Genomic DNA, 23,195 nt, shown 5'->3' with positions numbered 1-23,195 from the left:
ACCAGCCGCCTAGTACACTCTGGTCGTACATCCAGCACTGCAGTAACACTTGGTGACGTGGCAAGTCCCATAAGTGCAGTTCAAGCTGGCGAGGTGGCAAGCACTAGTAGTGTCCCGCTGCCACCAAGAAGACAAACACAGGCCCGTCATGTCCATAGTGCCCTTTCTGATGCATTCGCCAATCCGAGTTGGGAACCCACCACTTCTGCAGCACCCATACTTCCCCCATTTACTGGCCAACCATGTGGAAACAGTTGATTTTATGCCACTGGATTTTTATTCGCTGTTTTTCACCGAAGATCTCTATAGATCTATTGTGGACCAAAGCAATTTATACGCTGGTCAACACATCGCCACTATTCCCCAGTCCTCCCTTGCCAGAGATTGGAGACCAATTACGGTCTCCGAATTTAGGCTCTTTCTGGGCCTTTCCCTCAACATGGGCATAACTAAAAAGAGTGAGTTGCGGTCATATTGGTCCACTGACCCAATTCACCATATGCCCTTGTTCTCTGCCTCCATGACCAGGGCACGATACAAGCAGGTTTTGCGGTTCATGCACTTCAACGACAATGAACTCTGTCGTCCTCGTGGAGACCCTGAATACGATCGGCTCTACAAAATTTGGCCCTTCATAAACCACTTCAACCAACGTTTTGCAGTTGTCTGCGTTGATGAGTCCTTGATTACGTTTTCTGGCTGCTTGTCATTCAAACAGTACCTTCCCAGCAAGAGTGCCAGATACCGGGTCAAGATGTATAAGCTCTGTGACAGGGCCACAGGCTATACATGTAGTTTTACGGTTTTATGGTTTACGAGGGCAAAGATAGTCACGTAGAGCCGACAAACTGCCCTGACTACATAGGAAGCGCTGGCAAGATTGTGTGGGACTTGGTGTCACCCTTATTCGGAAAGGGGTACCACTTATATGTGGACAATTATTACACAAGTGTGCCACTTTTTAGTCACCTTTTTGATCAACAGATTGGAGCATGTGGCACCGTGCGACCTAATCGCCGGGGCTTTGCCCAGCGGCTTGTAGATTCCCGTCTTAGGCTGGGGGAGAGAGCCTGCTTCAAGTGTAGTAACTTGCTCGCTATGAAGTGGAGGGATAATAAGAATGTTTTCATTCTTACCTCCCTTCATGCAGACACGACGGTCCAAATTACAACGGCGACTGGTGTTGTGGAGAAACCCCTCTGTGTCCACGAATATAACCAAAATATGGGAGGGGTGGACCTCAACGACCAGTTGTTGGCGCCGTACCTAATTGCCCGTAAGGCCAGACGCTGGTACAAGAAAGTGTCTGTTTATTTATTTCAATTGGCTTTGCTGAACGCTCATGTGCTATACAGAGCTTCAGGACAGACTGGATCCTTCCTTAAATTCCAGGAAGAGATCGTCAGAGCCCTTCTGTATCCAGACGGTGCTCTACCTCACCTTCCCCAACCAAATGCAGTAAGCCGGCTGCATGAGAGGCATTTTCCTTATGTCCTCCCAAGTACCCCTACCCAACGAGCCCCCCAAAGAAGATGTCGTGTCTGCAGCAAGCGCAGATATAGGTGTGACACCCGGTATTATTGTCCCTCCTGTCCTGACAATCCTGGTCTATGCATTGGTGAATGTTTTGAACGCTACCATTCACTAGTTGAGTATTAGCGTAGGGTACAGCACTGCACAGACTAGGCACACTAACACAGGGTCTCCCAAGATGCCATCGCATTTTGAGAGACCCGAACCTGGTACCAGTTACAAAAGTTATAGTTGCAAAAAAAAGTGTAAAAAAAAAAAAAAAAAGTAAAAAAAATAAAAAACACAAAAAAAATATAAAATAAAAAAAACAAAAATAGTTGTCGTTTTATTGTTCTCTCTCTCTCTATTGTTCTGCTCTTTTTTACTGTATTCTATTCTGCAATGTTTTATTGTTATTATGTTTTACCATGTTTGCTTTTCAGATATGCAATTTTTTTATACTTTACTGTTAAGGGCTCTTTCACACTGAGGATCCGTATGTCCGTTTTTCATCCTTCCGTTGTCGGATGACAAATGGACATACATGTATCCCTATGGAGCGTCGGATGTCAGCGGTGACATGTCCGCTGACATCCGACCCGCTCCGATCCGAAAAGTGTAACGGAGGAAAACCCTACTTTTCCATCTGTTTTCGGATCGGGTGACGACGGACTCTACGGTCCGTCATCATCCGATCCCCCATAGGGGAGAGCGGCGCTCTGACAGGTCCGTGTGCAGCGACGGACCTGTCATCTTCCTGCTCAGCGGGGATCGGCGGAGCGATCCCCGCTGAGCAAGCGGGTGTTCACGGGGCGGATCATTACTGATCCGCCCCGTGTGAAAGAGCCCTTACTGTGTTTTATTGGTAACCATTTTTTTGTTTTAAGGTACGCCATTCAGCTGCAGAGCGGATTTATTTATCTTGACAGCAACAGCGTTTGCTCCCACGATACATAAAGCCGTGACTCCAGCGCTGTCGGAGGTGATTTCACCACCACAGTTACATACTTCAGCATATATGCTAAAGCGTGGGGGCAGCAGTGGGCGGAGGAGCGATTTGCTCCTACCTTTTGCGGGAGGATGCCCCCCATGCTTCGGCATATATATATACACTGCATGTATGCACATCATTAGAAGTGGGTGGATGAAGGGAGGTATTCTAATGGTGGGCATACCCACCGATCAATGTCTTTTTTTTGTTCAGCCCACAGGCTGCATGAAAAAAAAGTTTACAATATATGCCCAAAAAGGACCAGCAACGTACTGGTATGTTGCTGGACTTTGAGTGGTTATACCAGAATGATGCCTGCAGGTTTAGGTATCATCTTGGTAACATTCTTTTCAGCCAGCGGTCGGCTTTCATGTAAAAGCAATCCTAGTGGCTAATTAGCCTCTAGACTGCTTTTACAAGCAGTGGGAGGGAATGCCCCCCCGCCGTCTTCCATGTTTTTCTCTGGCTCTCCTGTCCCAACAGGGAACCTGAGAATGCAGCCGGTGATCCAGCCAGTTGACCATAGAGCTGATCAGAGACCAGAGTGGCTCCAAACCGGAAGCTACGAGCATTTCATGACTTAGATTTCGCCGGATGTAAACAGCGCCATTGGAAAATTGGGAAAGCATTTTATCACACCGATCTTGGTGTGGTCAGATGCTTTGAGGGCAGAGGAGAGATCTAGGGTCTAATAGACCCCAATTTTTTCAAAAAAGAGTACCTGTCACTACCTATTGCTATCATAGGGGATATTTACATTCCCTGAGATAACAATAAAAATGATTAAAAAAAAAAATTAAAGGAACAGTTTAAAAATAAGATAAAAAAAAAAAAAAATAATAAAGAAAAAAAAAAAAAAAAAAAAAAAAAAAGCACCCCTGTCCCCCCCTGCTCTCACGCAAAGGCGAACGCAAGCATCGGTCTGGCATCAAATGTAAACAGCAATTGCACCATGCATGTAAGGTATCACCGCGAAGGTCAGATCAAGGGCAGTAATTTTAGCAGTAAATCTAAAGTGGTAACCTGTAAAGGCTTTTAAAAATGTATTTAGTTTGTCGCCACTGCACGTTTGTGCGCAATTTTAAAGCATGTCATGTTTGGTATCCATGTACTCGGCCTAAGATCATCTTTTTTATTTCATCAAACATTTGGGCAATATAGTGTGTTTTAGTGCATTAGAAATTTTAAAAAGCGTGTTTTTTTCCAAAAAAATGCGTTTGAAAAATCGCTGCACAAATACTGTGTGAAAAAAAAATGAAACACCCACCATTTTAATCTGTAGGGCATTTGCTTTAAAATATATATATAATGTTTGGGGGTTCAAAGTAATTTTCTTGCAAAAAGAAATAATTTTTTCAAGTAAACAAAAAGTGTCAGAAAGGGCTTTGTCTTCAAGTGGTTAGAAGAGTGGGTGATGTGTGACATAAGCTTCTAAATCAGGGGTCCTCAAACTACGGCCTGCGGGCCGAATCCGGCCCTCCAGCGTTTTTTATCCGGCCCGCGGACTGCCCCTTTAACATCGCAGCACTCCCCCTGCCCTCTGCTACCTCCATCACACAGGACGGGAAACATGACAGGCACCGGACAAAGGACCTTCTGTGCTAAGAAGCAGGTGATTGGTTACTAGGCATCGGGGCGGTCCCAGGAACCAATCACCTGCCCCTCACTTCCAAAGTCCCGCCCTCCGTCCGGACCTACCATGCCTCGCGTCCTGCGTGATACAGGTAAGTGCTGAGTGGGAGTGCTGTGACATTATACCAGGGGCGGCAGTGTAATATTGATGAGGGGAGTCTGTGATATGGGGGATCTGTGATATGGGGGGATCTATGATATGGGGAGTCTGTGATATGGGGAGTCTGTGATATGGGGAGTCTGTGATATGGGGAGTCTGTGATGGGGGATCTGTGATGGGGGATCTGTGATATGGGGGGGATCTATGATATGGGGAGTCTGTGATGGGGGATCTGTGATATGGGGGGGATCTGTGATATGGGGAGTCTGTGATGGGGGATCTGTGATATGGGGGGGATCTGTGATATGGGGAGTCTGTGATGGGGGATCTGTGATATGGGGGGGATCTGTGATATGGGGAGTCTGTGATGGGGGATCTGTGATATGGGGGGATCTGTGATATGGGGGGGGATCTGTGATATGGGGGGATCTGTGATATGGGGGGGGATCTGTGATATGGGGGGGATCTGTGATATGGGGGGATCTGTGATATGGGGGGGATCGGTGATATGGGGGGGATCGGTGATGGGGGATCTGTGATGGGGGATATGTGATGGGGGATCTGTGATATGGGATCTGTGATATGGGGGAGTCTGTGATATGGGGGGGATCTGTGATATGGGGGGGATCTGTGATATGGGGGGGATCTGTGATATGGGGGGATCTGTGATGGGGAGTCTGTTATGGGGGGATCTGTGATGGGGAGATCTGTGATATGGGGAGACTGTTATGGGGGAGTCTGTGATATGGGGGGATCTGTGATGGGGAGTCTGTTTTGGGGGGGATCTGTGATATGGGGGAGTCTGTGATAGGGGGAGTCTGTGATATGGGGGATCTGTGATGGGGGAGTCTGTGATATGGGGAGTCTGTTATGGGGGAGATCTGTGATATGGGGAGATCTGTGATATGGGGGGATCTGTGATGGGGAGCATGTTATGGGGGGATCTGTGATATGGGGGGATCTGTGATATGGGGGGATCTGTGATGGGGAGTCTGTTATGGGGTGATCTGTGATGGCGGAGTCTGTTATGGGGGATCTGTGATGGGGGAGTCTGTGATAGGGGCAGTCTGTGATAGGGGCAGTCTGTGATAGGGGCAGTCTGTGATAGGGGCAGTCTGTGATAGGGGGGATCTGTGATATGGGGGGATCTGTGATGGGGAGTCTGTTATGGGGGGATCTGTGATGGCGGAGTCTGTTATGGGGGATCTGTGACGGGGGAGTCTGTTATGGGGGGATCTGTGATGGTGGAGTCTGTTATGGGGGATCTGTGATATGGGGGGATCTGTGATGGGGGAGTCTGTGCTATGGGGGGGACTTATATGGGGGATTTGTGATGGGGGGAGTCTGTTATGGGGGAGTCTGTTATGGGGGGATCTGTAATGGCGGAGTCTGTTATGGGGAAAGTCTGTGATGGGGGAAGTATGTGATATGGGGGAGTCTGTTATGGGGGGAATCTGTTATGTGGGGCTTTGTGATGGAGAGGAGTTTGTGTTGGGGGGCTTTGTGATGGGGGGATCTGTCATGGGGGGGCTTTGTTATGGGGTGAGTCTGTGATGGGGAGGGGTTCTGTAATGAGGGGAGTCTGTGAAATACTGATAAGTTCATATTGATTACAATTGTTCTTTATTTTAAATATTGTACTGTTTTTTTCCTGTTTTTTTTTTTTTTGCACTACAAATAAGATGTGTGCATGGGAATTAGTTCATATTTTTTTAAACTATAGTGCGGCCCCCCAACAGTCTGAGGGACCGTGAACTGGCCCCCTGTCTAAAAAGTTTGAGGACCCCTGTTCTAAATGTTGTGCATAAAATGCCAGGACAGTTCAACCCCCCCCCCCCCCCCAATGACCCCATTTTGGAAAGTAGACACCCCAAGCTATTTGCTGAGAGGCATGTCGAGTCCATGAAATATTTTATATTGTGACACAAGTTGTGGGAAAAAGACAATTTTTTTTTTTTTTGCACAAAGTTGTCACTAAATGATATATTGCTCAAACATGCCATGGGAATATGTGAAATTACACCCCAAAATACATTCTGTTGCTTCTCCTGAGTACGGGGATACCACACGTGTGAGACTTTTTGGGAGCCTAGCCGCGTACGGGACCCCGAAAACCAAGCACCGCCTTCAGGCTTTCTAAGGGCGTAAATTTTTGATTTCACTCTTCACTGCCTATCACAGTTTCGGAGGGCATGGAATGCCCAGGTGGCACAAAACCCCCCCAAATGACCCTATTTTGGAAAGTAGACACCCCAAGCTATTTGCTGAGAGGTATAGTGAGTATTTTGCAGACCTCACTTTTTGTCACAAAGTTTTGAAAATTGAAAAAAGAAAAAAATAATTTTTTTCTTGTCTTTCTTCATTTTCAAAAACAAATGAGAGCTGCAAAATACTCATCATGCCTCTCAGCAAATAGCTTGGGGTGTCTACTTTCCAAAATGGGGTCATTGGGGGGGGGGTTTGTGCTATCTTGGCATTTTATGGCCTTCGAAACTGTGATAGGTAGTGAGGAGTGAATCAAAAATTTACGCCCTTAGAAATCCTGAAGGGGGTGATTGGTTTTCGGGGCCCCGTATGCAGCAAGGCTCCCAAAAAGTCCCACACATGTGGTATCCACATACTCAGAAGAAGCAGCAGAATGTATTTTGGGGTGTAATTCCACATATGCCCATGGCATGTTTGAGCAATATATCATTTAGTGACAACTTTGTGCAAAAAAAAAAAAAAATAAATAAATTGTCACTTTCCTGCAACTTGTGTCAAAATATAAAATATTCCATGGACTCAACATGCCTCTCAGCAAATAGCTTGGGGTGTCTACTTTCCAAAATGGGGTCATTGGGGGGGGGGGGGGTTCCATCTTGGCATTTTATGGCCTTCAAAACTGTGATAGGTAGTGAGGAGTGAAATCAAAAATTTACACCCTTAGAAATTCTGAAGGCGGTGCTTGGTTTTCGGGGCCCCGTACGCGGCTAGGCTCCCAAAAAGTCCCACACATGTGGTATCCCCATACTCAGGAGAAGCAGCTAAATGTATTTTGGGGTGCAATTCCACATATGCCCATGGCCTGTGTGAGCAATATATGATTTAGTGACAACTTTTTGTAATTTTTTTTTTTTTGTCATTATTCAGTCACTTGGGACAAAAAAAATTAATATTCAATGGGCTCAACATGCCTCTCAGCAATTTCCTTGGGGTATCTACTTTCCAAAATGGGGTCATTTGGGGGGGGGGGTTGTACTGCCCTGCCATTTTAGTACCTCAAGAAATGACATAGGCAGTCATAAACTAAAAACTGTGTAAATTCCAGAAAATGTACCCTAGTTTGTAGACACTATAACTTTTTGCGCAAACCAATAAATATACGCTTATTGACATTTTTTTTACCAAAGACATGTGGCCGAATACATTTTGGCCTAAATGTATGACTAAAATTGAGTTTATTGGATTTTTTTTATAACAAAAAGTAGAAAATATCATTTTTTTTCAAAATTTTCGGTCTTTTTCCGTTTATAGCGAAAAAAATAAAAATCACAGAGGTGATCAAATACCATCAAAAGAAAGCTCTATTTGTGGGAAGAAAAGGACGCAAATTTTGTTTGGGTACAGCATTGCATGACCGCGCAATTAGCAGTTAAAGCGACGCAGTGCCAAATTGTAAAAAGTGCTCTGGTCAGGAAGGGGGTAAATCCTTCCGGGGCTGAAGTGGTTAATGTTATATTTAACAGAACAAATGGGAGCAAAAATAGAAGTTAATTGTTAGGGTCCACTTTTTTTTTTTATTATTTATGGCTTTGCATATTACAAACATGCCGATCTTACGGCACACAAGGCACAATATCACAGTTGCAACCAGCCATTAAGTACAGTGAGAAAATTAAAACAAAAACACAAAGAGCAAAGCTGAGCAAAACAAGACAAAAAAATAAAATAAAATGAAATGAAAGAGAAAATCATAACACTCAACTTGAGTCACATATCTAGAAATAATGCTCAGTCAGGCAAGCCTGGCTCAACCTAGGTCAAGTTACGGTACACTTAACATAAACTTTACAAACACTTTTTATAAGCTTGTGGTTGTTTCACACCAAATCTACTGGCATTTACTGCATCTTTTCCTAATCGGCTGACAGTGAATACATAGAAACTTGCTCCAGGAGCGTTTTCATCTTTTTTTTACCTTATCTCCATCTTCTCCTGGAGGACCAACTGGTCCAGCTGGGCCTGGGAGACCAACAGGACCTTGGACACCATCACGTCCGGCTGGCCCCTGGGGACCTTTTTCTCCCTGAAGTTACAATAGACAAATTTGAGGAAATCAGGCAGTAACAATAGGGAAAGGAAACCGTTACACCAATAAAACAAACACACTTATAACAATTACAGGGGGTTCTGTGTGGGACATCCATCCAAATCAGACACAGGTAGCTAGGGCCATCACACAAACTGTTTTTTTATGCATAATATGTTTGTCTACAGTTCCCTTTCATATTTTGTCTATGGCATGAATTATATAAATCTTAGCAGACATTTCTGCTGTTTGGATCCACCCAGAAATGGTGTATGAATGTGCTGATCAAGGAGGTTGTAATGCTGAAACAGACATTTTGTTTCCTCTATAAATAACAATTACAATAGACAAGCTAAACTGAAAAAAAAAGAAATCCTGACTTGAAATCTGAGCCACTCATTATCACTAATGAAGTAAAGAGCCTTTTATTGGCCAGTGCATGCTGGACTGTTTAAGCTATGAGCCATGCACCGCTGAATAGCTCTGCCATATTATGAATACTGTGAGCCAACTATAAATAAAAGAAATGGCTCCTTTCATCTGATATGAAGTGTAGTCTGTGAACTCCCCATACCCATGACTCTTAAAAAGTTGTTCTTCTAGCCCTGGGTCTGACATCTTTTATGCTCAAGCAAGCAAAAAAAAAAAACTCCCAGCAATTAAAAGGGCCCCTTTAATAACCAGAATCAATCAACATTAATATCCCGATTGAACCAGAACATGCCACTGTCTCGTCACAATATGGTACAGATGGCTTCATCGGGTCTCCCTGCTAACACAGAGAGTATTGTCTTCCTGCAAATAACAAAATACAATCTGGTTTGCTTGTGATAGAATTCAAAGTTCAGGTTACACAAGAGTCAGGAATCAGGACTGAGGCCTGGACCCAAAAAATGAGGCCTGTTTAATCTCCACACTGCTTCCCCCCTCCACCAAACCTGACCAATGCTTGATAATGCCAGGGAGACAGATGAAGAGAAGATCTGTATCATGAATCTATTAGCAGAAAACATGTGAGCATGGACAGCAGCCAGTTCTAGCACTAAGGTCTAGACTTCCAGACTGGACTGGAACAAGTCACACTTTAGAAGCAGATCAAACTGTAAATTTGTGATTATCCACACTCCATTTTATTTCTCATCATTGGCTCTTTACAGCAAAACTCCATACTAATCCCAGCCTTTAGCCATGTTACAGTATGTATTAACTAGAAAAATATTACATTCGCTTATGAATTTTTCTAGCATAGATATCTGGAATCTTTTCTTTATATAAATGATGTGTAGTAGCACCAGCACCATGTCCAGACTAGCACTGTTGCATTATATGGCGTTACCACCAGTTTCAATTTTGATGTCTAATTTCGATTTAGTTTTAATCATAGTCTTTTGACCAAAATGCCATTTTAGTTTTAGTCGTCTTTTAGTCATCTGAATTATTTTAGTTTTAGTCGTATTTTAGTTGACTAAAATCTCCAGTACATTTTAGTCGACTAAAATCAAATGAACTTAGTTAAATTGTAATGCATTATTTAAGCATTTCTCTAGAATTTCCAAACTCATTATAATCTCCTTGAGTAAAAATCTAATAACATGTAGTGAGGATTGGGAAGTAAATGGAAGTGAGTGGAAAGGCTGTTATTTTACACAGTGCTAAGCACTGCTACCTTGCTGGAAGGGGAAACACTCACCATGTGGTTTGCAGGGCATTGTTCCAGAACTCCCAGGCAGCAGACAGACAGAGGGAGCCTGCGTCTCTCAGCCAGTACAGCTTGTCAGGGGGCTGAGGCTTTAACAGACATGCGGAGCTCCAGGGAAAGCGGAAGTCCAGGTGGGTAAATGTGCCTCCCTCACATTTTCTGTTTTTATTCGTTGATGAAAATTGGATTTGGTTTTCATCAATTGACTAAATTCTAATTTTATTTTCGTTTAGTTTTCGTCACTGAAAACATGCAGCTGACAAAATTGATGATGTCTACTTTCGTAGACAAAATTAACACTGGTTAACACCCTAACATGTTTCAGACACTTGGAGCTGAAAGGGGGATTTCATGGTTGTGTACAGGAGTTGAAGGGGAATCCAAAGTTGGGGTGATACTCATTCTTAATTCAGTGAATAGGCTGCTGGCAAGAAAGTGACACCACAAGGTTAAGAGCTGCAGGTTTTAAACAGTGATGCCACCTTCTAGCTATACAACATGGTATTAAAGGTAAAAAAAAGAAAAAAGAACAAAATTTAAATGTGAACTTTTTTCCCATTCTTATTGAACTAATATCCCCAGAGCTCTTTAAAAAAAACAGCCAATAGATCTACCTTTGTTATTCTGCCCTCACTAAATGAGTAATCTTATCAGATTGCAAGTTCTTAAGGTGAATATTGCATGATGGGCTTAAAATGTGGGTTTCAAAGACGGTGACCAAAGCCACTTCACTCTAAGCCATGTGAAATCCTACCATTCCTTGATGTGAGCTCTATTTTGCAGTGAAGACTGCAGGAAAGGTGAAACAGTCAAAATACATCACTAAGTGAATCATCTTCAGTGCTACATGCCACATCTATACTTCAGTCTCACAAACTGAAAAATTGTTTACTGTCATATTATCTATAGCCATGAACCTGACCACCACCAAGGAGCAAAATTGCTAATACGTTGCAGATATGACTGGAGAGGTAGAAGTGACACTGCTCTATTTACACAGCAATATTTGATGTCTAGATAATAAATATATACATATTTTACAACTGACTCCTCTTTTTAGCCTTACTGTTTATACCTTATTTAAAGTCCCAACCATTTTTTATTGCTGTATTTGAGATGTCTGCTCACAAATACACATGGAAAAGGTAAACCATATGAGGGTTCTCAATTACAGTTAGAGGCAGTACTTCAAAGCTGTGTGGTGCAGAGTAGTCATTCCATAGCATTACTTTGGTACCTGGGTAGCCCCAGGTTGACTGCATGGAGAATCCTGCTTGATGTCTACAGTGTGAATATATAGATATCTATATATTAAACAATTAAGGTACTTACTGGAGCCCCCTTTTCACCAGCTGGTCCAGGTGGTCCTTGTGGGCCAGGTCTTCCTGGTAAACCAATTGGACCAGCAGGTCCTGCAGCTCCTCTTTCACCTGGAGATCCCTAGAAAATAAACAGAGTTCATATCAGTGACAAATTTCCAGAGATAGCATGTGTCTGACCACTTGAGTGCTCAAAATCTGAATGCATTGCAGGTACATCGCAGTGTATTAGAGACATTTTTACAAAGAAAAAAAATGATACTACATATATTTATATAAACACACACTATATATATATATATATATATATATATATATATATATATATATATATATATATATAATATTAATAATATTGCAAAACTGATGTAAGGAATGTAAAGTGTTTAATGGGGTGATCTAAGGGTCAGTTAATCCATTCTGCATCAGATGGGGGATTGTAACTTATACAATGTGCTGGGCAAAATGTTCTATGAGCTGCATACAATACCCAGTGTAAATACTCCATAGCGAACTACTCTGCTTTGTCTTTTTGTCGTCTACATTCTGTCTGCTTCCCTCCCTCTAGGGTTTAAGCTGCAGATTGGCATTGAGTGCTGGTTTGTGGTCTACCAGAACACCCAGATCCTTCACCATTGATTGACCCAGTTTTACTCTCCCCAATGAGGAGGTGTAAAGAGCTCCATATTGTGGCAGGCAGTGTACTTTTTCTTTATCTGAATGTGTGTTTTAAAAAAAAGCTGGGAGTGCGCAGTGCACTACCCACCATAATATGGTGCCTGCATTGTGCGCAGTAAGGCTGGGAGCTATTGCTGCCTCCTTATGTGATTTGCAGGTCAGCCCCTGGGCAGAATAATGGGAGTGGGACTGAGTCAGAGTCAGTGGGTAGGCAGAGAGAGGAAAGCCACAGTCACAGACTACCGGTACAACAGCGACCAGGTGGGGAAAGGTCTGTGGAGAAGCTGAGGGAGCTGTTGGCATCAGACAGATGCTGATTTGATCCAGAGTTCATGACCTCAGGTGCTTGCAGTTGCAGTGCACGCACTGCGTGGTGTGTGTCTTCTTCACAGCTGAGCCTCCAGGCAGGCCAGGCTCCTCCCACTGCAGACAACCAGGTGCCAAAAGCAGTGTGTGGTATTTAAGGGGTATTGCAGGCAGAGATCACTCCACCTGTCACCCAGCCAATTGCTGCACTGCAAATCATTCTACCTGTCAATTGTTTTCAATAACTGCTGCACTGTTGCTGAGCAGCATGTAAGCGCTGGGCACTTGGGCAGGATGCTATGGTGGGGTTTGGACCCCCCTAACCCCCCAGTAGAGTGGAAGGGAAAGAAGTTTGTCCTGAGGTTCGAAGACTGGACAGGGCCATGTCTAGCATCATGCCCAGGTACTCCAATCTATGAGACATGTGAGTCAGCACTGTCAGCTGTATTTTGGATGCCAGAGATAGGGTGAAGTGATCCTTTAACGGGAGATTGTTCAGGTAATCCGCAACATGAACAAAGTAAAGTGGAGGAAAGATGGGGATGTGCAAGTAAGCATCCTGAACGGAAGCCAGAAAATCCACTGAAGGGAGAGAGGCAATCACTAGCTTGGCAGATTTCATGTAGAAACAAGTTGAGGGAGTCAGATCCAGTATGGGCCCCCATTTGGTTTAGGAACCATAAAAAAGTTTGAATAGAAGTCTTGAAGGCATTCTTCTGTTGATACAGGGGTAATGACCCCTTGGCACAATAGCTGCTGGATCCAGCCACTGAAATGGGAAGAGAGGGAAGGGGCTGGGAGAAGAGAGGACGCATAGCTAGTTTGTAACCCTTGGAAATGACACTCTGAACCAAGGCATTTGAAATTTCCTGGGACCAGAAAGCTGACAAGAAATCCCCCTACTCTGAGAAGTGGGGGTGCTCCATCACTTATGCCCTGTACACGGTATGGTTTTGCTGTTGGAATAAACTCCAAAGGTTTCTCCGACGGAACTCCAACGGAATTCCATTCAAGTGGTCTTGCCTACACACGGTCAAACTAAAGTCCGACCAAAGTCCGACCGCCAAGAACGCGGTGACGTACAACACGTATGACGGGACTAGAAAAAGGAAGTTCAATAGCCAGTAGCCAATAACTTCCGCCTCGTACTTGCTTCAGAGCATGCGTCGTTTTTGGTCCGTCAGAACAGCATACAGACAAGCAGTTTTCCCGCTAGGAATTGGTTCCGTCGGAAATATTTAGAACATGTTCTATTTCTAGGTCTGTCAGAATTTTCTAAAAAAAAAAGTCCGATGAGGCATACACACGATTGGAATATACGATGAAAAGCTTCCGTCTGACTTTTTCTGTCGGACATTCCGCTCGTGTGTACGCAGCATTAGAAGAATCCCTGGAATCAGCCTTGGCTAGATTAAAGGACTATGTATTCTCAAGATAGTATGTTCCCACCTTAGATTAGTACCTGGAAGACCGAGAGGGATGAAAGGAACCTTTCCTGACCTCAGAAGTAGACGACCCACAGGTGGAGGTTCAAACCTTATTTTTCTGTGAGAGAAGAATACTCTTACCCCCAGTAATCTACTTGAGCACTTGTCCAAGGAAGTACCAAAAAGGTGTCTGCCTTCTAAGGGTAACCGCTCCAGGAACTTCTTGCACAGGAGCTCAGCTATCCAGCATTAAAGCCAAAGAATCCTGCAAATGTGGATAGAGAGAAGACTCATCCTGGAGATCTGGTGAAGTGTGTCCACCAGGCTGTGGGTAAAGCGTCTAACTAACTGTGGACTTAGGCATCTGTTAGAATAAAATCAAGCTCACGGGCCATACGTTAAGCTCCTTCAAAAGGATCATCCTAAACTACTACCTCCTTCTCGGGTAATGTGTCGTACTCGAGGGTAAAGTCAAAGACCGATTTTGAAGGAAAGGCCGAAGGGGCTGTCAGTACCTGGATCTAAACCCAAGACCTCTGCTGCATCTGGTAGTAACTCTTCTTGCTAAGCTATGTGGGATGCTGGACAGCTCCCTGCCTGATCCCTTGGACAAATTCACTTTCTGCCTTGTTTCTGGTGAACCTTGAACTCCTTGTGCCTCCCATGAACTGCATATTTTAGCCATGCCTTTGCACTTCCTATTTGCCAGATTACTGTGCTCTTCAGGCGATATCTTTCTACTTAAACTCCTGCTGCTGCCCTCATCTTCATTTCCGAACTTTGGGTTGTTCCTCGACTACCCTTCCAATCAATTCCAACCTGTAACCATTTGTTACCAACCTTTGGCTCGTTCCTTGACTATGCTTTGGCTTGATCCCAACCTGCAACAATTTATTACCTTTGGCTTCTTTACCAAATACGCTTCTGCTTGATCCCTACCTGCAACTGAACTCTGGCTTGCTCACCTGGTGGGGACGATCCTGAGAACTGTGACCTGGTACTAGCATGCAGTGACACCCATCTCCACGATCAGGAGCTCTGGAGGGGACGGATTAGTGCTTCGACACCGCACCTCAGGCAAGCCCGCATCACTCCCTCCCCACAAAGGGAAATCTGCTTGTGTATTTATCCTGCTGGCTTTATACATGAGCCTTTTCACTACTATAGCAGCTGGCCTGCAAGAATGACCCAAGATCTTAACAGAGGCATAGTTGTGACTCTGCTATCACTAAGGCCTGACATTCTGCCAATGAAATCTGACACTGTGGCAAGGAAGCTGCCCCCAGAGGGAAACCCAGGACTTATGCTGCTGTGAACAGAGAGGGGGAGGTCTTGGTGCCAAGCACTGTAGGCAGCTGTGAACACAGGAAGACCATTGTTCTGTTCCATTGGACGAGAGCTAGGAGCTTTTTCTGCCCGGAAAGAGGAAGAGGCAAGCAACCTATTTAAGAATAAGGCAGTATAGGTACAGGGAGTACAAGGACCATGCAGTAAGCTTGAAGATGCACTAGGGCACCAGCAGAGGAAGGTTGCACAATCGCGCCAATCAATAGGTGCTAATGCAGGTAAATGCCACCACATTTAAAATTAAACTGGTGCTCCCAGCCCAGCGCTGTGACCACCACAGGGCAGGTTGCTGGTAACCATACACCCAAGTATAGGGCAGACCACAGCCTTGGACCTGTGGAGTACCCTGCATCTCACTCCACACATTGCACTATGAGCCAAGGGGGTACCTACAGCAGGATCCAGTGTAACCCAGGCTCCCAGGCTCAGCTTCTTCAATCTGGTGTCAATCGAGTCAAGGTCTACCAAGACAGAACAGAGGAGTCAACCAATCCAGAAGCTGCAGAAGGAGTGAGTCACTTTTAGTGCAGCCAGGGAGCTTAATAGAAGAATCATTAGAAAAAGAGGTAAGCTTCTTTCAGTAGAGAGAAGAGGTCCATCGCCTAAGAACATTACCAAAAATTTCCTGCTAAAAGGAAGAGAAAACAGTGACAGGGAGGAGGAGTACAAGGAGCCAATCAATTCATGTGCTGACAAGCAGATTGACAAAAAGACGAGCTTATCACTGTACCGCTTCTCCTTTCACTGTCCAGTCACAGGCGGAGATGGGTACAGCCTGGGCTCAGAGGAAGTGGGTTGAATGATGTTAGCCATGAAACTGAGGACATCTAGTGGCAAATAAAAGGTACTGTGGTTGAAATCTCTAGAATGAAGGTTAAATATTGCAGAAAAAAAAAACTTTTTGTATTTTGTCTGAGGTAATTATGTTTGACTTGTTGTTTTTGACTGGAGTTCTGTTTTAATATATACATAAAATGGACCTTCATTGGGAAGGGGTGCCTTTCCATTTTTCAGGTACAGAATAAAATGGCAAAAATAACAATTGCCAAAAATAAGCTGCCATTTATTGAATTCCACACAAGTCCAACACAGTTTGGCTGCAAATAAAACAACAGTTTTGGTGTTAGACCTGACAGAATTTCCAATTTACTCTCAAAGAGAGCTTAAAACACAAACAAGCCACTGGATATCTCCGAGCTTACAAATAAAGAGCATGATTCCTAGAATGCATTTGCCAGTGTCTTATAAATTTCCCACCCCGAAGACCTCTCCTCACAAATTCCCACTTTTTATCAGTGAATTAATTTATCTGCAATGCAAACCAGTTACATCTTTTGTTTTTACACTTCATTAAACTCTGAGGTGCTGGGAAGATTACAGATAATGTTATAATGTGCTTTCCCCCGACTGCATCAAATTATACGCCATACAGGCCAATAATTGTCTGTGCAACATGTTCCACACACCCTGCTACTTTATGTGGCAAATGTTAGGAATAAACATTATTCCTACTTATGAAGAACTGTGTTTTGTATTCTAAAAGAAAACAAGAGAATTGTTCCCAATGAATTGTCCATATATGTGAATAACCAATACTTACAGCAGGGCCAGGAGGTCCTGGGGGCCCTTCATTGCCTTTTAGTCCTGGGGAACCCTATAAAAAAAAAAAACTATTAGCTTTACAGTTAGAATGAAATTAACTTTTCAGGATTCTGCTTAGAGGCTCTTGAAAAAGCATTTCTACTCATATAATCTGTAATTAGGCCAGAATATATTTGTTTTTCCATTCACCAGAAATACGTGCAATTTTAAACCTAAACTAACCAAGGACAGTTATACAACTCTGCTTATGTCAACCTGCCAGTATACTTACAACTGGGCCTGGAAGACCACGTTCTCCAGTGAATCCTCTTAAACCAGGTGGTCCATCTTTACCAGGCACACCAGCAGGGCCAGGATCTCCCTAAAAATTGAAAAGCAACAAGTTAGATATTGAGGTGGAAACAAATATAGCCCTATATATATATATATATATATATATATATATATATATACACACACACACACTATAGTAAATATTTGCTGTGCTACACCAAAATTACAACCATTTGTGGCATAGTAACATGAATATATGTATTTATTAAAAGCCTTTATCTACAGAATTCTTTAGTGAATGGTGATAAAAAATGAAAAACATTTATTTGACATACATAGGCCATGTACAAAAATGGCTTGGAATTCAAGTGGTCAAAACAAGTTCATGGCAGCTACAAGCTTGGTACTTTCAGCCTTCTCCTGGCATTACAGTGAGCATGATCTGGGCAGCGATTGTGGTAAATTATATCAGGATGATGAGTGGGAGGAGTTCAGGGAACATCCATTTGGGTCTAATAAACCCAGAAGTGATGATCATTTAGTCACTTCCAGGTTTAGAGCTGTCATTCCCTGGCTACTGCAGCTAATTGAGCAGGTTATGGTTGATTAGCTGCAGTGGAAAGCAGAGGTGACATTAGGGGTCTGATAGAGAGAGCATGTTACCTACCTACTACTACATAAGGGGCTTGTTAGACCCCTTATGATAGGTGGTGACGATTGGTTATAATTATTTCAAAAGCTGCCTATTTTTTAATTGTATTCTGCTTTTCCACTGAGCCAATTTTCTGCTTAAGAATCTAAAACTCACCTTAGATCCTTCCTTTCCTGCTAGACCAGGCAAACCTTGCTCACCAGGAGGTCCAGGAGGCCCAGGATGACCTCTTTCGCCCATGGGACCGGTCTCTCCAGTTGGACCCTTGAAAGATCCACAAAGAGAAAAAAAATAATAAGAATCACACATCCAATAAACCAGAAGAAGTTACAAAGCAAAACAGTCAAGAGAATGCCTCTCTCAACGACAGCTAAAAAGAGCTTTAGTGTAATGGATCTGGTACTACAAAGTGGTGTGGTGCCATTAAATGGGAGGTTGATCAGCCCAGTTCCTCTGGAGGAACTTTAGGGTTCCACAGAACCCTGGTTGAGGAAGTCTATTCTAAATTGTGCAACTTTCTCTGAGCTGGGGTTAGTCAGGTACATCTGGAGCACCATGTACTGTTTACAGGCAAAACACTATGTAACTCAAACTACCACAGAAAAATCTCTGCATTGTGTGAGGGGCAGACACAAACTACCTTATTAAGATCTCTGCATTGTGTGAGGGGCAGGGACAAACTACCGCAGAAAAATCTCCACATTGTGTGAGGGCAGAGACACAAACTACTGCAGAAAAATATCCACATTGTGTGAGGAGCAGAGACAAACTACCAAAGAAAAATCTCCGCATTGTGTGAGAGGCAGAGACACAAACTACCACAAAAAAATCTCTGCATTGTGTGAGGGGCAGAGACACAAACTACTGCAGAAAAATCTCTGCGTTGTGTGAGGGGCAGAAACACAATCTACCACAGAAAAATCTCTACATTATGTAAAGGACAGTAATGCAAACTGCTGTGGAGAAATCCCATTATTGTAGAAGAAGTGGAGGCACAAACCACTGCAGAGAATTTTTACCACTGAGGATTGTGACATATAAGAATCTGTAAGTAATTAAAAAAGCAATGACATCTCAGAACTGATATATTAAGGGAAAATGACTCACGCTAACCTACAAAATCATATTTATGATTAAAAAAACTGTGATATATTTGTATTTTTCTAAAAAGGAAAAACTTACTGACAGAGCTGGCTTCACAAGTACCAAATCGGGTCATATGACAAGCTTCTATCCTATTAGAATGATTTTTTTCTCTGTCTACTCATTAATATTACAGAGAGAGCCGGGGAACAATTAAACACTAAGACTACAGCATTACATCTGACTGGAGTCTAACTTGAAGAGACCAGGGAGCTGGCTGCTGATCAAACACTGTCCCCTCTGAACAAAGTTCTATGAAATCACAGTAATGTTTTATCATTCCACTATCAAAGAGTTGCCAGCTTCCACTGGCTAATTAGAGATTCACAAAGAGATGACTTACCTGCGGGCCGACAACACCAGGGGGACCTGGGGGGCCAGTTTTTCCTTGGAAGCCCTGGTGATAGGAAGAGAGAAGGTAAGTCCCGGCAGAGAAGCAAAGAGGACATCGGTTTAACTCACCAGCTCGATGAGACCCTAAAAAGACACTAAAGCCTGATGTATAGGGCAGAGGTAGAGCAGACAAACATGTCAGGAAAGAAAGACAGGCAGAGAAACAGAGACATGCTGCACCATGCTTATTAGAAGACTTTTTCTGCTACATTTTACCTGATGGGGTGAGAAATCGCTGTTGTTACAGCAGCACCAGTTGAAATCCTGGACACCTGAGTCAAAGGTGTACTTACCGCAAACACTTTATGGTAGTGGGAAAGAATGATTCAGCTGCCAGCACAGCTGGTTTAATTGGATACAGAAAAATATGTACATATGCTCTCATGACAACGTCTATAACATTAGTTGCAGGTCTGTTGGTCAGCCTACTGTACATATTAAAGTAGGGGTTATGCTGCTCCTAAGTCATAAATCGGGTTACCCTCATGGAAGATCGGGTTTTGAATGCCAGCAGGAGTAGCACCATGCTCCACAAGCCCAAATGAAAAGACCTGCTGCACAAAAAATTCAAATGCTGGTAACTTTATTTATCCAGACAACACAAACAGAGTCCCCTGTCTGAAACTGCCTCCTCCTGTCATCCACAAGGCTGGGCCGGGGTACCCAAAAGAAATGAGAGATTAGGAGACTTGCTGGGCTTTTTAACAGTAATTTTCAGTGAGTGTTATCTTTATAACTTATCCCAGTAATGTAGGAACTGAGTAATTTGTGGGTAATGATGAAACTGCTAATTTCAGGAGTAGTAACATACACTGATAAATTGAATTAGGTTCTTAAATCAGCTTTGAACTTCAATAGTAGTGTGATAGATTCAAAAAGTTAAAATTAGATTCTCATTTTAACCCTTCCTAATCATATTTTACAGCACAAGTGGCCTCTGAACAATAATATGTTCCTGACTGCTCAGTTTAATCAGAAAAAATATGTTTTATTTAAAAATATATTTTTGCCAAGACAATGAGAAGAGCAGAGAATGGTAATAATTGTGACAAACACAAATAGGCATACCTCGTTCTACGCCAACATACAGGGCTGCGTATGAGCACAAACACAAGACAAAGCCATACAGTGTGGGCGCGATGCAGCCTCAGCCATCCGGCCAAAGATGCCAAAAAAGGATCTCTTGCTCAACTGACCAGTGCTTAAAATTCTGAAACAGCATATTACTAAAAATGCCAGTGTTTTGCATTTAAATAACCAATAAAGATTTTTCACTGACAGCAGTGTGAGGACATTAAGCATTACAAGCATGATGTATGTTATGTAATATGGTGATGTACCATGAGTCGTGTTTAAAAACTGACTTTGTACAAGATATTGTACAGTAAAGTTTCCATGTAAAATTGTTCTCCAGAAGGAGGCTGTTTAGTTATTTACAGTTCAACAACTTCTACAGGAGACCTGAAGTCTGTCTGAGTCTTTATCTGAAATTAGAAAAGTAGCAGTAGGCTGGCGTCTAGGACAAGAGATCCTAGAGATATTCATATAAATGAATAGGTGACTGTGGCAACAACCCTTCTTACTAGCACTGCAGACTTAACAGGCTTTAGACCACAGACAGTCCCTGTATATGATTAGGTAGTTAATAAGGTGAGAACTGTAAACCACTAAACAGCACCCTTGCAAAATGTAAAAGCTTCCTAGAGCAGGAACTGAGCATTCAATGAAAACAACATGCATAGCATGCCCCACCGCTCCTGAGTTTCCTCGAGTCTGTAAATGGTCATTGAGGCAACCTACACATTAATGGACCAATAAGGAGGTTCAGAAGTCCTCAAAATCAGTCCAAAGCTTGACCTATATCTCTGGATCTACTGATACTTTGACAAGCGGTTTCTGATGAAGGAAACATCAGCCTATGTCATTTTTTCATCAGTTTCTCAGTTGTAATAAGCCATCTTTGTGGCAGGTTCACTTTAAGCAGGAAAAACAAACATCAATGTATTTTCACTTGGAAATTCTAATTTGCAAGAACAGAAAGTTTGCAGAAGCCAGTGATCTGATGAATCAGAGAACATCCAAATCCCAACAGCCACATTCACTCAGGCAAGCCATGTCATGTTCATTCTAATGCTGGAAATTCCATCTACATCAAAATATTAATTTATAGATTAAATCAACATGACATTTGTGTTGGTGCTAGCAAATTAAATGACACTGTGATAATTTTGAGGTCACACGTCCCCCCTCTTTATACCCATATGTGCCCACTAGTGCAAACATACTGTGCCACATTTACCAAAGTATCTGACACTGGGACTGTCCACCTTGCCTACAGCAAATAATGATGTACAAACCTGCTGGACAACAGTTTGAACCTAATTAGTGCTGCGGGTCAACACAGACAGGTCTTGCTGCCAATACTGTGATAAATGAGATCCACACTGTCAGGATAAGATCAAAGCAAGTTTTCACTATATTCACTGGCAGAAGGCATTACATCTTCTGTTAATGGATACATTGATATTCTTGCACCAAGTGCACTGATAAGTAGTTGATTGTGTCTGGATATGGCCCTCATGAAGCATCATTACTCTGACCCAGCCAGAATAAGCAGGGGGATTGCTTTAGACCCCTCCATATAGCCGAACAGACACCAACCGAAAGGTAAAAGCATGGTGACGTCTCCTCGTCTACAGGGAATGGTCAAGAGTAATCACGCATCCAACTGATGTCAGATGTAAGGATGCACTCCACCGTCACCGTCTACTCACAGTTTCACCTCTCTGTCCAGGGTGGCCAGGAAGTCCATCTTTCCCTGCTGGACCCTAAAGAGAATAATTAATATCATCAGTCTCCATTATCAAAAATTATTTAGCAACATGAATTGGTCTGCAGAAGCGAAGGAAGATGAGGATATAAATATACAGTATGAGTGAATGCAGATAAAGAGGAGTGAATTGCTAGCTACTGATCAGGAGTTGTTGATGGTGAACCATATGTCACATTTTTCATTGCATTTCTGGCAATTATCGCAAAGTGGCCCATCAACTTGCCTTGCCTTGTGCATAAGGAACTTCAAATTTACTTCAGATTTACTTATTGTTATTTGGAATACAGGTTGCTGAAGAGAATTCACTCATAAAAACCAAGTGGACATTAGCATTATTTTCATAGTTGCACTCAGTTAATCTCAGCATAAATTTTATTGACTGCTGTGGAAACAATCTTAGTTTTCTTTCCTTAAAGTGTAACTCTGACCAGGTTATCATTATTTAAATATTTACAGATTCTCAACAAGCAACAAATAAGCTTTAAAAGAATACCTGACTTACTTCTGTAGCTGCAGGCACTGTGACACAGCAGCCTTTCAGCTTTCTAATCTCTAATCTAAACACAGAGCAGGTACTCTGGGAGAAGGGAGCAAAGTGCTGAGGCTAGACTTGGACAACTTCAGGGTTTCTCTTGTGAACTTTATGGCTGAATTACTCCACAGTGCCTGCAGCTACAGAAGTCAATGAGAACGTGTTTTAAAGTTAATTTATTGTTTGTTGATACTTGAATGTTCATAGCCTGACCAAAGGTTCTTCAGGGCACCCAAAAATAAAGTTACAATTTCTGATCAATTCAATGTGATGAGCTTCAAATTATTTTTAACAAATAATTTTCCTACATACCACAAATGCTTTTGCATACTACATTTTAGCAACTTGCCATTATAAGAAATGCTTCTGAACAGGATTGTGTAAACTGTGGCTAGGAGTAGAAAATATATGGCATTGTAGCTAGTGACAGGGTAGGTGAAGAGCAATCTCAAAAGAAACATTGCT

General features: G+C 42.8%; 1 protein-coding gene across 2 annotated transcripts in view; it reads right to left on the bottom strand.

Annotated features, from left to right (window-relative positions):
* Nucleotides 1-23,195, bottom strand: part of COL5A1 (collagen type V alpha 1 chain) — a 280,359-nt gene that overhangs the window by 47,157 nt on the left and 210,007 nt on the right. For both annotated transcript variants that reach the window (XM_073599596.1, XM_073599597.1), the window contains exons 37-43: nt 22,140-22,193; nt 19,316-19,369; nt 17,986-18,093; nt 17,176-17,265; nt 16,903-16,956; nt 11,558-11,665; nt 8,416-8,523 (exon numbers count right to left, since the gene is read on the bottom strand). In XM_073599596.1, coding sequence (XP_073455697.1) covers nt 8,416-8,523; nt 11,558-11,665; nt 16,903-16,956; nt 17,176-17,265; nt 17,986-18,093; nt 19,316-19,369; nt 22,140-22,193 — 576 coding nt within the window. The remainder of the gene's footprint in view (nt 1-8,415; nt 8,524-11,557; nt 11,666-16,902; nt 16,957-17,175; nt 17,266-17,985; nt 18,094-19,315; nt 19,370-22,139; nt 22,194-23,195) is intronic.

The sequence above is a fragment of the Aquarana catesbeiana genome, linkage group LG09, assembly GCF_042186555.1.
Source record: "Aquarana catesbeiana isolate 2022-GZ linkage group LG09, ASM4218655v1, whole genome shotgun sequence".
Classification (NCBI taxonomy): domain Eukaryota; kingdom Metazoa; phylum Chordata; class Amphibia; order Anura; family Ranidae; genus Aquarana; species Aquarana catesbeiana.
This window is presented reverse-complemented; position numbering and strand designations above follow the sequence as displayed.